The 17,392-nt window shown below is 39.4% G+C and overlaps 1 protein-coding gene and 1 long non-coding RNA gene across 3 annotated transcripts in view; one reads left to right on the top strand and one right to left on the bottom strand.

Moving 5' to 3' along the window:
- LOC148222346 (uncharacterized) overlaps nt 1-10,588 on the bottom strand; it is a 23,290-nt gene extending 12,702 nt beyond the window's left edge. The window contains exon 1 of the long non-coding RNA XR_015806198.1: nt 10,180-10,588. This is a non-coding gene — a long non-coding RNA (uncharacterized LOC148222346). The remainder of the gene's footprint in view (nt 1-10,179) is intronic.
- ZNF507 (zinc finger protein 507) overlaps nt 9,826-17,392 on the top strand; it is a 20,272-nt gene continuing 12,705 nt past the window's right edge. For both annotated transcript variants that reach the window (XM_014882156.2, XM_014882148.2), the window contains exons 1-3: nt 9,826-9,904; nt 12,516-14,644; nt 15,758-15,863. In XM_014882156.2, the coding sequence (XP_014737642.2) occupies nt 12,521-14,644; nt 15,758-15,863 (2,230 nt within the window). In that variant the 5' untranslated portion in view covers nt 9,826-9,904; nt 12,516-12,520. The remainder of the gene's footprint in view (nt 9,905-12,515; nt 14,645-15,757; nt 15,864-17,392) is intronic.

Raw genomic sequence — 17,392 nt, 5'->3', positions numbered from 1 at the left:
GACTCTGTACACTTACAAAGATCCCCCACTGTGACAACTATTTTTATATTTCTCCAACAAAATGTGTTCATGTTGCTCAAAAGACAAATATAAAGCACATCTCCCTATTGGGATCCTGATAATCAAGGCCCCTGACCAACAGAGATAAGGGGTACCCTCTAAACATCCTTTCTATATGGTTCTAAGAAATTACTAATTTAATTTCCAGATTAACTATGTTCAGCTCATATATATATATTTACTTCTTTACTCCTATTTCTGAGGTAAATATATTTTGATGATAAAGAGCCATAAGGTTAAAATCAGAAAGAAAAAATAAATAGGCTCACAGGGAATTACATTCCTCACAGGAATACTGCTGTTATCTCAGTTATTCTGCTTTTTAGTCACTCACTGCATTCACATCTTTGGAAATTTTGATAAACCACAATCCCAGAATGGTTTGGGCTGAAAAGGACCTTAAAGCCCATCCAGTCACACCCCTTGCCATGGGCAGAGACACCTTCCACTGTCCCAGGCTGCTCCAAGCCCCAGTGTCCAACCTGGCCTTGGGCACTTCGTGTTCCAGGGGCAGCCACGGCTTCTGCGGGCACCCTGCCCTGTGCCAGTTCAAAACCATCCCCCCACTGTGTGCCCCTGTAAAAAATCTCTCTCCATCTTTGTCAGGCACTGGAATCACAGAAGTCAGTTCAAGAAACAGAGAAGGGTGACAAAGAGAAAATGACAGTATGGACCAGAAGTAAAAGACCAGATCTATGTCTTAGAGAAGTAACAGTGTTTGTATCGGCTCCAGCACAGCCCAAACAGCATTTGTGTGTTGTCATCTCTGTTGGCTTGTGGTTCGTGATTCTGTTCTTTAAACTTCATAACACCTCATTGTGGAACTATAATTCAACTTATATTTTTGTTTACATACTTTTATACTTGTTTATATTTAATACTTTTATTTCCTTAGTTGAAGAAGTTGTCAACAAACAAGTGGAAAAAAGTGAATATAAGGTTAAACAGATCTAAATTTCATATCTTAAAGACTGAATAAATTCAAAACTTAAATGAACAAGAAATATTATTTTTCGTTGAATTACACTGAATTATTTTATCTATTACATAAGCTATTTTTAAGCAGTTATTGGGACTCCTTTAGCATCTGTTACATAAAGGGATTCCTTCACACTAGTTTTTAACTGATGCAAACACACCACTATCATTATTTTTCTGCATTTGTCAGGGACAATACTTTTAAGTGTTGCTGCTTCCCCATCATTACACTGGATAACAGAAATCTAATTTGGATTCTAGTCCAGGCTTGGGCTGGTCCTGCAAAGCAGCAGCAATGTCCCACACAGCCAGAGCACCAGGAGCATCCCAACACCCCAACTGCCTCCCAGCCCAAAGCTGGCTTAGAAGTTTGTAAATTCCTTTTCTTCCAGTGCCTCCTATTTGACTAATTACCTAATCATAATTGGTAACCTTACAGTAATTGACAGCATAGAAATGCAAAATAACCATGCCTGAAAGCTGACATGGGCAGAGTTATATCACCCAGCATCCTGGCTTTCATACAACTATTTCATTACCTGTAAGCTTCTCAGTAATGAATATGCTATTAAAAGGGTTTTTTAATTTTCATGTTTCTCATGTTGTAATTCTCCAATAAATTTCCCTGACTTCCAACATAAATAAGTTTCATTATTCCTCATTATTAAAAGAAACAAACACATTCTCCTTCACTGAAAGGGTGTCATATAATTAGATGACCTTCCTACATAAAATCATGAATGAAAAAAGACCTGACAAGTTGCATAAAAATATTTAATCAGACATTAGGACATTAAATATAGTTAGTCAAAACACAAGACATTATTGTACTAACAAATGCTTTCAGAAACAGTCTTTTACAATACAAGAGATCAAAACAGACTTTAGTTTTACTACATCATTAGACAAGTCCCAGATTTTCAACAATTTATCACCAATTTCTTCATTTGGTTGCTTTAAACATGCTTTTAAAACATACTTGATAACTAGTAAAAATTGTATACAATGCAAATGACATTTCAGATAAGTTTTATTGACTTAATGCTCTGGTAATAAAATTATAACAATCAGTATTATTTTGATTTATTGCAAATTTTACTTTCACCTTTAATGGACTTGGTACATGGCAGAATTGAATGAAATGCTGCTGCCACCTCAAGGTCACTACAGAAAACTGTGATGGTTCGTTTTGGTCTACTCCTATGTAATAAACTGTAGGATGATTCAATAACTAAGAACTAACAGGCTCCTTTGTTTTCATAAAGTTGTTTGATGCTCACTATGTGCAGATTTTCCGTTTGCATATTTGCAATTAAAAATTGATTTTGTGCCTCTGTGTACTGGAAGTACAGACACAGACACACAGACAGACACAGGACCCGCAGGCAAGCACAGCACTGAGGCTTAGAGGAAAAAAAACCCTTTGGATGCCAAAGAATGTACATAAAATGAGCCAAACCATGCAGTCCTAATTTTACACAAACTCCTGAAGGAGAATTTGGACTTAGTAAAATTGCAAAGGAAGTGTCAGTCCATTACCTTTCCAGGGTTTTGTTTGTTTGTTTGTTGCTTTTTAAAGCTTTCAGATAAAAACCACAATAGGATGAGCAAGTCCAGTTTACCACATTTATGTTAATATCTTGATAGAGATTTTGAGGGGACAAGTGCATAGTATGTTCTGTAGCCCAAATAGGAAACTTGTGCAAACTTTCTTATTTAAGATTCTGTAGGGAAAATTAATACTCCAATGAAGAGCCATGTCTTTATTAAAAAATATCTGCAGAGCTGTGTGTTTCTATGGATGCTCAGAAATAATATAAGTTTGTACTCCCAAAAGTTCTACAGGAGCGTAGCAAAGGCCTCACACCATCATCCACATGACAAATATGTGGTCAATTATATAAATTTTGTAAAATTTATCACGGTTAGGTTAATGTGACTGCTACCCTGAAGTTATCTGAAAAATGTCACACTCAAAAATTACAATGTACTGCTTAAAACCCACCTCAAGCAGCTTTGTGCTTGATTAAAAAACTCTATCTAATCCCATTTGGCAAAAAACAGGTGGCAATTCAAGTAAAAAAGTCTGCAGGAAATCAACCTATGGAATTTAAGGAAAGTTGCCAGGACCATGCATTGAAGGACAGAGAACTGGTCCATGATTCCCTTTAATGATATGAGAAATACCCAAAGGCACTTCTTATTTCTTGATTTAAGCTATCCAGTTTCCATGCTGAGCAGGAAGTTTTAATACTTTTATTCTGGCCACCGTTTGTAATTAATATTGAAATTAAGTCATAGATATACCAGAGTTTCACACCTGACTGGATTTCCAAATTTTAGGTGCTATTTTATCATTTGGAAGCTAGCATATAGTACACACTCTGGAGGTTTTTGCTTGCACCAGAAATTAGGGTATCTTAGTCCATGCTTGAGTGATTTAACAAGGAGGAAAAAGTAATCCCTTTTAACTACAATTGTAAAAAAAAAAAAATCACCAATTAAATCAATTATAGGAATATTAGCTATATTAGAACTCCAGGGAGTCCAATTCTTTTTAGGACATCTCCTTTCACAAGTGAAATATTAATTTATGTAATGCATGATCTGATTCCAGGCTTACTGCAGCTTATCATTGACAAATGAATTCTCCTGGATGTGTAAATACACACTGAGGACAGACACTGGGGCATTTCTGAATGGCAAATGTAACAACTGGGATCAGTATGTACCTGCTCTAATGCAACACTTCACATACAGATAATTTCTCTTAAGAATGCAAAAGGCATTTCTGTATTTTCACTGACTGTAACAAGATAAAGAGAGGTACTTTGCTGTCATTGTTGTTGGAGTCTTTTGTGCATATGACTCCCCCTGCTACAACTGACAGTAAGAAATCACATTCTGCACTCCCTGAGTTGGATGATGGACCTAAAGCACTGTTTGGAGTAAGAGCTAATATCACTATCTATGCAAAGTACTAAAAGGGAAAAATAATGGACATTACAATATCGTACATCATGTGGCAAGACTCTGTGGACTGCCTTGATATTTTCTCTATAGATAAATAATTTTTGTCCCTATTCTAACTGGAGTTTCCCATGGCCAATTCAGCAGTAAAATCCCACCCAAAATCTATGATTTTACTAGTTTCAAACAGATCTGTCCTCAGTACAAGTATAGAGACCACATTTTATATTAACGCAGGTGTAAGGAAACTGCCTGTTCTGGCCTGAGACTTGGAGACAATGGCAGAACACCTCCTAAGAATCTGCAAGTTTGTCATTTCCCTCTCCAAAAAAAGAGAAAAAGATGGCAGTAAGGTCCTTCACACTCAGCTCCACCCCGGGTTTATCCTGCTTTCCACTCACTGCAGACCTTCCAATAAGAGACAAATGTGTCAGGGCATACTTTGACCAAGTCCATAAAAATCATCTCCCAACACAATAATAGCAGTTAGAAGTGTGATTTTGGGTGACATTTTTATGTAAGATTTAATATAGAATGCAGTTCTAATTATGTTTTGCCAATATCATTTGCAGAAATAAACTTTCACTTCCTCCATGGATGAAACCAACAGATACAGCAATCGTGAAAAGCACTGCTGTGCCATGGTAACTTCGACATAAATTATGTTATATAAGTTGCTGTTGGTATAGTTGTATCCAAAAAATAACCTTATTTACTGCACAGAACATTTTAGCACCTTGCCTTGAGCCAATGTGAAGCTTTCCACAAGGTTTCACTCTTTTCAGCTTGCCTGGTTGTCTCTTCTGCTCAAGACCAATGAGAAGTGAATGTGTTGAAGATAATAACAATATTCCACAGAATAGCATGAGGAGAATTTTGGGGGGAAAAAATTATATTCTCTTATTCCCGAGAAAAAGTTGTAAATATAAGTGAAGAAGCCGATGAGAAAGAAATATAGAATTTTTTTCTGTAAAAAGCAATTCCAAATAAGTGACTTATGGTCAAATAACTAAGATTCAAGGGAATGAGAGTAAGTTTGCAAATAATAGGACAGATGCTGTTAAATCATCTCTAAATTGCAATTACGTATTTTACGTATACACTTACTTGCACACATAAAATTAGATTTACGTAGAGCTTAGAGGTGGCCCTGAATCACAGGGTTTAAATCTGGAGTCAAGCCTATGTCTACACTCCCATAAAGCTGGGGGAAGCAGGGCATTCAATACAGGGATTTTTAGTCTCATTTCCCATACAAAATCAAGTAGATGTGATTCTAGGAGACAGAATAAGTCATGCAGGAAAGCAGAGGCAAAGTGTTTTCCCTTTAATTCACAGAAAAGTATACCTAAAGTACAGAGTGGAAAAAATTTCATCATTTGATAACCTGTCATGGAAAAATACAAGGTCTAAAGTAATGAGAGATTCACTGATTTGCAGTGGTATCAGCACTAAAATAATTAAAAGACAGATCAAGGAGAAACAAAAGACAAAAAGATAAGAAGTAAAAATGTCATGGTTATTCTCCAAATATATGACATATATCAGATTCACATCTTTTTAGCAAATACTAATAATTTAGATTGAGTAAACATATTAGTAACCATCTTCTCAAAAACAGGAGATACGTATCTAAATTAAATTAATATAAATCAGCCCCTAGATGTCATTGTTGCAGCTGAAATATCACTTAATACAGAACTTTCCTAATTCTCTAGCAGAAAAGGCTGTGTAAAGCAAAATAAACCATCTAAGTAATATAAATTCTGCTCAGCTTTAATGCCTCACTGCCAAAGCACAAAGAGCTCTGAGGCTGTAACAAAAAGATAACTAAGTCTAACTGCACAGAAGGGTTGTGTGTGAGGTTTGGGTTCTGGCAGCAGAGAAGCACAACCACCCCAAAGGAAATTGCACTCTAAACCTTATGCATAAAGCATCACACACCTGTCCCAAGGGAAGATTCTTCCAAACTCACATCAACACTGGCCTCAGTATTAAAAATGTTATTTCATATAATGGTTGAAATATATTGAATAATATTGAAATGTCATTTCAATATTTACATCTCTGATTCTATCTGGAACAGTTGTACGTGTTCTCTCATTATATACAAAATCTTGGGTTTAAAATACTCATTTAATTCTTGCAAAGTTTTGTTTTGTACCCTATAGTGTAGCAATGAGTTCCAGAGCTTGATTGCACTTATATAAGAAAAAAAAATCTAAAACTTCCTGTACCTGTTTTGAAAGTGGAAAACCATTACTCAATTTCACTGAATAACTAATTAATCTAATGGTAGGAGAAGCATATTTAAAGTGCAATTTATTTCCTTTAGACTATTTATTATCCATATATGTCAATCACATTCTACTGTATTGTCTAAATGCAGACACAGCGTTCATTCTTCCCTTCATAATTTCTCAGTACTCCTAACAATTCTCAATCCACCTGCAGCATTTTCTCTCAGAATACAATATAGTCTTATTTCATAAACAAATAACACTTTTTTCCTAATGCATATTCTTACTACGCTTCTTTCAGTCTCTGCATTTTCCTATATGAAGCATCACATTTGTAAACTTCTGTATTTAGAGGGTCAAAATGCTCCCTAAGGCTCCATTTCACAGTAAGGGTTTCCACAATGCCAGTCTGATAAATCAAAGTAGTTGTACAACACTTGTACACCTGTGTGAAAATGTGCAAATTCTTCCACTTTCTGAGGAATCAAACATTTCATTTTTCATGTGATAGTGAACTATATTTCATGCACTCTAAACTTTTTTTTTACCCAGAAACAAGACAGCTATGAGAAGATACAGACAATATGAAACACATTCTGTTAGCCAAAAAGAATGAAAAAAACTAAATCCAGGTTTCTGTGTTGTAGCTAGTCTAGAAAGATAGCAGAAAATTCCCTACTTGCCAATAGTATTGTAATGTGACTGAAAATTCCATCTTTTTGTGGTGGATGTAACTCACAATAAACCCAGTCAACACTAGGCTACCAAGAGCCGAAACTTAGGTGAAATATTAAATTAAAATTCTCCTTCTCCTGGCACTCCACAGCACTCATGGCACTGTTCACCCAGGAAGGGATGCACCAGCCAAAGCTTCCCTTCCAACCAGGGCTCCATGCAAGGTTCACTTCTGTTGTACACAGAGCTACAAATCATTTTATTTAATGCCCACTCAATGAAGTCAGGGACTCCAGTTATATAATACATTATAATAATGTGAAAATTATAAAGCTTTTGGAATGGGTTGGGAACTGCCAGGCACGAAAATGTAGAAAATTCATGGGCTAAATTGGATTTTTCATTGACAATTATATAACTCATTGCTGGTACAAGTCATTAATGAAAACAAGCCTAATTGTTCATTTGATGACTGAATAGAGTTTCAAGACTGAGGCCACAAAGAAGAAACAGGCACCATACAGGAAAGCTACTACGTGTAGATTTATTTTAAAAGTGTACACAAAAACCTGTGCACACTTTGCATGTTTTTACTTCAAGATTGTATCTTTGCTGATGTAGCTCGAAATTCAGCTGGTGTTTCTAAACTATGTGTTACTCTTTTAAATTAAGCTTGTAATGTTTACCATAAAACTCATGCCACCGACATTCTGTACATATTTACAGTACTTAGGAAGCAATTTTGTATAAACTTTTACAAAAACATCAACATTCTGAACATATTATCCTCAATACAAGAGTCTCATCTCTACTACTCAGGGAGAGGTGCCTTATCCAGATTTCATTTGGTTCATGTCTCCTTCAACTTGAAAGCAATGAAAATGAAAAATAAGAAAATAACTTTGTGAATTAAGAAGCCTTTCAAACTAATGTAAAAGTATAAAATCTAAATCTGTCTTTTCGTACAATCATACCTGCACAAAGAATGAAATCTTTAACTTACTCCAGGTTTAATTACAACAGAGAATAACAGAGTGTATGGAGATGATTACTCATTATCAACCCAGTATTTTTAATTCAGATCTATCAGATCCTAGCATATTTTGATTGGAAAAAGGAGGGTGAGAGTCCTGTATCTACAAGTGTGATTCATCTCAGGGAACTGGTTAATTAAACTATGACATATACAGACATGGAAACAAAGCTTTTAAAGGAACAGGGTACATGAAAAATAATCATTTTCTATGAGAAAAAGGCTCTACTTAATGTGGCAGAAAAAGCTGAAACAAGTTGCCATTATTATTGCTAGTACCTTTGATCCTGTGAATACTATACAGCCTAAAGTTTTAGGGTTTTTTGTTAATTAAAGGCATATAACAGGTGTTAAGAAGATAGGTTGTATCCTTGCATTTTTCTGACTGCAATTTATTTTTTTTAAAAAGTCTTATCAAAGACTTTACCAAATCAGAGATTGTAAGATAGGACTTGAATTGTCTTAAAACTTTGTATAATGAAATAGAGCTTCATAATTCAAAGAGCCCAAGAGAAAAAGTAAAATTAAATATACCTATTGAAAGGATGGTCAAATCCATCTCTTGAATAATACCTGATCTGACAATATTTTAAAAAGATCATATACTTCAAAAAGACCATATATATATGTGAACCAATATACAACCATTAACAAATCTCTCAGCTGTGGGAGGAAGTGACCTTGTAAAAAGTTCTTACAATTTTTCCAGATCCCTCCAAATCCAAATCTCCACATCAATACATTTCAATCCCCGTTCTGGAAATGAATATTGGATTTTACTTGCCATCACCTAGCCACTTTTGAAATCACTTTTGAAGCTCATGGTTCCCCTGACTTTTCAATCTATATGAAATATCTCACAAATTCACCACATGTAACACTCCTGGTACGTAGCTCCCAAAGTAGCCCCTGCCATTCAGTGTACATGTTAAACTCTGAATTTCTGCCCACTTAAAACTGCTAAACCTTCTCGACAGCTTCAGACCCAAAACGTGGAGGTTGTTGAGATTTTAACTGCAGGTGTTTACCATCAGCAACCATGCTGGGAAAAAAAAACACTTTTTGAGAGAGAATCTACAATTTTTGGAGCACATCGTGCTGCCAGGCTGGGCCCTGGCTATGGGAATATTGTGGAATCTGGGCTGACAAAAGCCAGATTGTAATGCGACAGCAAATTCCATCTTTTTGTGGTGGATTTATTTCACAAAATGATCAACTCCAAACTTAGGTGAAATATTAAAATATTCAAAGCCGAAGTGGAGCTGCAGTGTCAGCTGCACCCGGCCATGCTGGGCGGCTCTGGGACACACCTGGGCTGTGACAACAGCCCGGTCCTGTGTCACACTGTATCACACACATACAGATACAGATACAGATACAGATACAGATACAGATACAGATACAGATAGATACACACATACATATACACTCCTGTCCCGGGTCACACACATACAGATACATAGACACACACACACACACACACACACACACTCCTGTGCTGTGTCTCGTGTCCCCTCGTCTCTGTGTCACTCACACACACACACACACACGCACACACACTCACACACAGACATATAGACAGACATATAAAAACACACACACAGACATACATACATACACACACACACACTCCTGCGCCCTGCCTCGTGTCCCCCCGGCCCTGTATCACACACACACACACACACACACACACACACACACACACACACTCTCTCTCTCTCTCTCTCTCTCTCACACTCACACACAGACATACAGACATACAAATATACACACACAAGCACTCCTGTGCCCTGCCTCGCGTCCCCCGGCCCTGCCGCCCCCCCGCCAGTGTCACTCCCCGTCCCCATGGCAACGGGAGGCGGCAGCGCCCCCCGCCGGTCACCTGACCCAGGCCCGCGGGTCACGTGATACGGGCTCCATCGTCGCCATCTTGAAGCGGTGGCCGGAGGTGAGGATAACCGGGCTCTTTCTCCATTATTACCGGCAAACAGCCGTCCGGGACGGTCCGGGACCAGCGGCGGGTGGCCGGGATGGCCGGGCGGCGGCGGGCGGCCGGGTGCCTTGCAGGGTGCCAGGCGCGGCGGCGGCGGCGGGCCGGCCCCGGGGCGAAGCGCCGCAGCCCATGTGCGGAGCCGCGGGCGGCAGCGGCTCCCGGCGGAGCCTAACCGGGCCCGGGGCTGCCCCCATTCCCTCCCGTGCCCTCCTCTCCTCCCCCCTCCTCACCGACTGGCCACCCCGGCGGGCCAGCTCCTCGCTGCTCTCGGCTGCTGCGGCGCTTCTGCCCCGCTCCCGGAGCGCTGCCGGAGCCGCGCCGGCGGCACCTGCGGGCACGGAGCGGGGCTCGGGGCTCGGTGCTCGGGGCTCGGCCGTCCCGCAGGAAGGAGGGAGGGTGGCCGGCCGGGCAGTTTGTCTGCCCTCGGGAGCCCTGATACCATCACGCCGCCCTCTCCGAGTCAGGTTGTACTAAGTGTGGTTGGCTTTTCCTGCCCTGGAGGCGTTCCGCCCTGCCTCGCCGCGCTGCTCCGGCGGGTGTTGGACACGGCTGGAATGGGCAGCTCGGAGGCGATCTCCTCCAGGCTGCATTTTGCCCAGACACGGTATTTTAATTACTGTGTAGGTCCCTTGGACATAATTCTCGGGCACGTGGGACTCCTGGGGATGGCCCTTTGCAGGGGCAGGAGCTGGACTCGATGATCCTTGTGGGTCCTTTCCAACTTACTCCGTGATGATTTGTGTACAAAAATGTGTTTCTTACCATCCCTTTGATTTACCTGAAACCCAAAGTCTGCAACAGGAAGCATTAAACTGAGCAAAGACATAACACATACATACAGCAGTTATGCATCTGGTAAGGGAGATCAGCTCCAAGCATCCGGATCAATACAGGTGACGGTAATCTTTCTGTTTGCCTTTCTCACACAGCAGCAGTTTATTGCAGCATATTTATTTTATGATCTTTAGTCAAGGATTTCTCCTCTTAGTTATGCTGCTTTCAGGTGTTTTCAGGTAGGGAAAATACTTGGCTACTTAGCAGTACTAAAAAAGTTTTAAAAGTACCAAGGGTAATTTAAGGTAGCACCTATTTTCCTTAACTCATTTTCAAACCGAAAATATTTCAAGTAGACATTACTTCTTTGAACATTCCATTAAATCTGCTTTCAGAAAAAGCAATTAGGGGAAAAAGCAGGTTTGTTCACTTTTCATAATGGTTTCGAAACGTGTTACAGACCATTTGAAACAAACAGCAAAGTATTTTTATATAACTGAATTAGGGTGGTTTTCAAATAATAGTTTTCAACTTGAAGTATTTAACATGAGGTACAGATGATACTAAAAAATCAACATTGCTTATGTTGATAACTGATGATAAGCTGAATGGCAGATGAAGGTAAATTGAGTAGTTCTGCCCAGAATTTTTCTGTACAAAGTGGCAGTACAGACCCTGCTCTCATGTGTCTGTGCATTACAATGCTGTACATTATCCATAAGTAGAAATGAGTTGATTTCATGGTTTTTAGGACCAGTTCTGGAAATTCTTTTTTGGCCTCTGCATCTTTCTTGCAAAAAAATAAAAAATTCCACATAAATTAACTGTGCATATTTTTTAAGGATGACTGATAAATACCTCTCATCTCTTTATGTTCTCAGTTTTATGCATAGTATATAAGAACTCTATATAAACACATGTGTGTATGTGTAGTGGCACTTGAACAGGTTATTTCTAGACACATTTTCTGAGGTAAATTTAACTGTAAGACCTTTTGTCCAGCTCCTTCACCCCCCTCCCCACAGCTCTGCCCACATCACAAGGTACGGTTTTATGTAAACTGGCTTCTAATTTGACCTCCAACACTATCACATTATTGCCTGTGGTTTATGGTTTGATAGTTTAAAGGAGGGGTAATTGGAAATAGTTACTGTCTGTAGCCTTCCCTCAAAAGAGAAAAGAATTGCTCTTTATAACTTCAGTACCACTTGAATTTCCCTACAATTAAGAAATTGTAGAAACAGCTGCAATTAGTAAGTTTTGTAGAAGATGACTTTTATAATGATAAGTATGATTTGTCATTTGAATGGTCTTTAAAATAGTCATAGTGAAATGACTAATGCAAGTAAATGCCAGAATTACTTTCTTCTAACATTTCAAGGAAAAAAAATGCTTATTTTTGTAAATTATATTGTTGCAAATTGTCATTTGCTTTAGGAGCATCGATGCATCAAAGCACATTAGGAATATATTTTCATATCATACCGTGCTTTTAAACATCAATATGCCAGTTATTGTCAATTGATATTTTAATGTTTAGCATTCAGATGTGTAGTGCTTGTAAAAAAAAAAAGCATAGCTGTAACACTGTTCTTCAGCTAACACTTGAAAATACTTGTCTTGCCCTTTTACAGCTTGGAGGCAGCCTGTTGGAGATTCTGAAAATTTCTATTATGTTACTGCAGTTGGGCTTCTGTGTTTGGTAGAGAGAGAAATGTAAATTGTACTGGGCTGTATTTTCATTATTGTGCAGGTATAAATCTTTATTTTTTTATAACTCCCATTCTCCTAGGTATTATGGAAGAAGGAAGCAGCATTGCAGTATTGATGCCAAATATTGGGGAGCAGGAGGCTGTGCTGATTTCTGAGACAGTCATTGGCCCAGCACTGCAGAGCAGTGACGACCAGAGAAAATGTAAAACTGACCCCCTGATCCACGTGATCCAGAAGCTGAGCAAAATAGTGGAAAGTGAGAAGTCACAGAGATGCCTTTTAATAGGGAAGAAACGTTCCCATGCCGATGTTTCTGCACAGTCCTTGGACGCAGACGAGCTTTGTGAAATCCCAGCTAAAGCAATCGAGCTCTCAGTGATTGCTACCAAAAAGACTGAAGAGTTACAAGCAGATTATTTTGTGACTGAATGTCTTCCACAAAGCAAAAAAAAGGTGACATGCTACCAGTGTGGGCTCTGTAAGTTTCTATCGCCTTCACTCTTAATTCTACAAGAACATATAAAACAACATGGGCAGAAAAATGAAGTGATATTAATGTGCTCAGAATGTCATTTTGCCTCTAAAAGCCAAGAAGAACTTGAATCCCACTTCCAAAATCACCATGAGACTGGTGGTAAAAACAGCATCCAGACAAAAGTGCAGCAGTGTGTCAATGTCACAAGTTCATTTCTGCAAGGGCCAGTGGAAGGAAGTGTCAAATCGGGGACAGATCAGACAGGAAATCTGGAATGTAAGGATACAACTCAGTCTGTTCCTGTGCCTGAAATGGGTAGGAGGAAATGGTACACCTATGAGCAGTATGGCATGTACAGGTGTTTAATTTGCAGGTACACCTGTGGTCAGCAGAGGATGTTGAAAACACATGCTTGGAAACACGCAGGGGAGGTTGATTGCTCCTACCCCATCTTTGAGGAAGAAAATGAAACCACCAGCTTGTCAGAGACAGTTGTAACTCACACACCTCATAGTGTGGATACAGTTGTCCTTTCTTTGGAAAACAATGAACTTGATATCCATAGTGAGCCTTCTCTTCAGCTTCAGATTTGCAATTCTGAGCAACTGTCGTGTAAATCGCCCGTAGGAGCAAACGTAAAAGAGGAAGAGATAATAAGTGAATCTGTGGTGCATTCTCCTACTACAGAGGTTGTAGAGGAGACTGTATCAGATACAGAACCAGACAATTTGATAACTGACAGCCTGCTGTCATCAGCACAGAAAATCATCAGTTGTAGTCCAAATAAAAAGGGTCACATTAATGTCATAGTAGAGCGTTTGCCAGGTGCTGAAGAAAATGTTTTACAAAAGCCATTCTTAATGAACACTGACATTGAAACAGAAAAAAACCTTATCTCAGAGGAGTCCTCTGTTACCTGTGAAGAACCTGATGAAGTTTATCATTCAGATGCAATTCAAGAAGTAATAATAGAGTGGAATAATACTGAGAAGAAAGATAATGAATTAAGTGCTAATAAAAATGTAACAGCTGATGAAAATGTGCCTCCTGCACGAAGGAGGACAAATTCAGAGTCTTTGCGACTGCACTCCTTAGCAGCAGAAGCTCTCGTTACAATGCCAATTAGAGCTGCAGAACTGACACGGTCCAGCCTCAGAGCTCTGACTGGAGAAGATGCTGTGGATGCAGGTGCAGGACAGGGCACTGATGGCCCATGCGTGGCTCATTCTAAAGTGGTGTCCTCACTTAAGGATCCTTCAGAGGAGTTCAGTGGCTTAAACCAAAGCGAATGTGCAATAGTTGAGATAAAGAAAGAGAGACCAGAGTTGTCAGAAGCACCAATTAAAATGGGCATCAGTATGTCACTGCTCACTGTCATTGAAAAACTGAAGGAGAGGACAGACCAGAACGCTTCAGACGATGACATCCTGAAAGAGTTACAGGACAACGCCCAGTGCCAAAACGCCGGCGAGGCAGGCGTGGCTGGGAGCAGCCTGGTGGAGTTCCTGCCCAGCGCCGAGCGGCCGTACCGCTGCCGCCTGTGCCACTACAGCAGCGGCAACAAGGGCTACATCAAGCAGCACCTGCGGGTGCACCGCCAGCGCCAGCCCTACCAGTGCCCCATCTGCGAGCACGTGGCTGGTGACAGCAAGGGCCTGGAGAGCCACATGATCAACCACTGCAAAGCTCGCATGTACCAGTGCAAGCAGTGCCAGGAGTCCTTCCACTACAAGGTAAAGCTCTTCCTGTGCCTGTCTAGAAGCGCTAAATAACCCATTTTGCTGCTTTTTTAATAACTGGTGATCCCTCTTTCTAACTTAATTCAGTCAGACATCCTGGCTTCGTTGTAATTACCATTAGGGATTATTGCCAGCAGCACGTGCTGTAATTTTTCTGCTCTACCCACTGAAATAACCTTGCTTCCTCACATAACTTTTTTGCCTGAGAATTATCTTCTGGACATAATGATACCGTATTGTTTTTCTGCCCACACATAGCAATAGCAGGAAGAAATGGAAACATCAAAGAACTTAATAGCTGAAACTTTAAAAGAATGCTCAAACATGCCTTCCTGTTGTGAGTGTGGCAGTTGGGGGTAACATGAGACACACTGAAGCAGAATTTTTTTTTCTTTTTTCCACTGTTGTTGCTCTGGATGTTCTGTAGAACTTAGATTTGAAAGATCACATACCAGAGCAGAATAATACACTTCTGCCATTTTCCTAATTGCTATTTTAAGCATTAGTGAGTGAGTTCCTATGCACTCAGCTCAGTATTCAGGAATACAGAACAGATTGCATCAGTATCCAGCTGTACAGCTGAACCTCTTGGAAGCAGTGGTCATGCAAATTTTCCTATATTTATTGTCATTTAGTCCTAGTTTGAAAAAATACCCAGGTAGGGTAGCAAAAGGCCATTTATTCTTTCTCCTCCCCAGGCAAGCAGAAACAGGACTGGTGTATTCTTAAGTCAGTAGGCAATATGAAAATTGAGTTAATTTTTACACAAGCCTCTAATCTTACACAGCTTTTGGAGTATAACAATTTTGGAGGAAGAACTGTGGCCACTTATCTGTGGGGATGGGGAAAGAAGGAAATCTATTTTCTAAAGAAACACCAATCATAGAATCCTCTCAGTCACACTCATCAGTCCTTTGTGTTACTAATTCATGGTATTTACTTGTTTTCTTTGTAGCAAAATTACCTGAGGGACAATCTGTATATATGTTAACATACATCTCCTATCAGTTGTCATTAAAGCTTGAGTAACAATGTCACAGATGATTGCAATATTCCAATATTCCATGTTTGTAGTGTATGTTTAAACATTAGGAACTGTTTTTTCAGAGCCAGCTGCGAAATCATGAAAGAGAACAACACAGTCTTCCAGATCTCTTCTCTACAGCTACAGCTAACAAACTAATAGTTTCCAATGAAGCAGATGATAGAGAAGGTACTGTTTATATTTACACTTGAAATTACGAAAAGTCTCTCATAACATTACTTCTTTGCTGTGTTTTGTGTAACTGGTTTTAAGATCTCCTGTGCTGAAATGTTTTCATCCCTGTTCATAACCTTAAATGTGTGTTCTTTCCAGAGGGCAAAATTTACCATAGTCAGTCTTGAAGTGGCATTTATTGTTAAGTGATACATTTTTAGCCCCAGTAATTAAACCTTGCATTTCTTCTTGTGAAAAACAACTGATATGCAATATTATTCTGGGTTTTTAAAAGAAAATATTTTTTCCTTCCTTCCTTCAGAAGCTATAGTATTTTCCAAATGACCTAAACAAAAGAAAGCCTTTTTTTTAAGTCACCATGGCAATGTAGTTTGCTGTCAGCATATGCATACAATGCCATTCCTTCTGAGTTCAGAAAATTTTGTTTAATTATGGTAATGTCCAAAACGAGTCATTTATTTTAGCTCTACCAAGGCAAATGTAAGACATTCTAAATATGCGACCTGTATCTGTGAGAGTTGCCAGGGTAACAGTAGGTATCATTTTCATAGAGACATAGAATGGTTTGGGCTGGAAGAGACTTAAAATCTTCTCTCTTTCCAAGCCCTGTCATGGGCAGGGCCAGCTCCCACTAGACCAGGTTGCTTAGAGCTTCATGTTTGTTTAACTGTGTATCTGCTTCTAATTTAATAGTGTTTGTTTGCAGAACATAAACAGCAACAAAAGGACAAAACAAAAACAAACCCAGCAAACCCTAAAGACATTAAGGTAATCAAATAGGGGGAAAAAAACCCCAAATTCTGAAGTTTATTAGAAAATGTGGCCTTAAAACCCCTTGTGTGTCCTGGAGAGCCACTATGTATTATTGCAGTGTGAATGCATCCTCTTCTCTGGTGAGTTACAGCTACTGAAAATATTTACAGCATTTTTATTTTGGAGGCAACACTGTAATTATTAGCATTCTGCAATTTTAGAGCATTATGGAGAAATACTAGTAATTAGATAGTCTCTGAACAACTGTGAGCTGAAGTATTTCCATTTTGTGCACAAAGCTCTTTTCTGTCCTAACTGTGCTGTCTCGTTTGTTTAGACAGCAAAATGTGCACTCTAATAGTACTTAGGTTGCAGTGGAAATTTCTGGGTTCTACTCTCTCCTCTACAGCTGCTCAGTGAGTGCAAAAGTTGTTGAAATGTATGCAATTTCTTGTGAAAAAAGACAGTGATCAGCCCAAGCTAGGGTGGATGGGCAATGGTTTGCCCAAAATAACTTGGCACATGTCAGAACAGATATGAGATCCTATCTTTGCCTTCTGCTCTCTTAGCTCACACTGCCTCCTTTTCTGGCTTTCAGTATACAACTGAAAAGTTAATTACCATATCAACCTCAGGTAGAATGACCCTTCCCAGCTTCTTTTTGCTCTCATCAGTGCAGAAGGCATTTAAATTCAGGAAATTTATCTGTAGTGCTAAGTACATCCCTAGGACCTAAACCTGAGAGAGCCATTCAAAGCCAGGGGGAGACA

Source organism: Sturnus vulgaris, chromosome 12 (genome assembly GCF_052056855.1).
Source record: "Sturnus vulgaris isolate bStuVul1 chromosome 12, bStuVul1.hap1, whole genome shotgun sequence".
Taxonomy (NCBI): Eukaryota; Metazoa; Chordata; class Aves; order Passeriformes; family Sturnidae; genus Sturnus; species Sturnus vulgaris.
The sequence above is the reverse complement of the archived record's forward strand: the minus strand, read 5'-3'. Positions and strand labels throughout refer to the sequence as shown.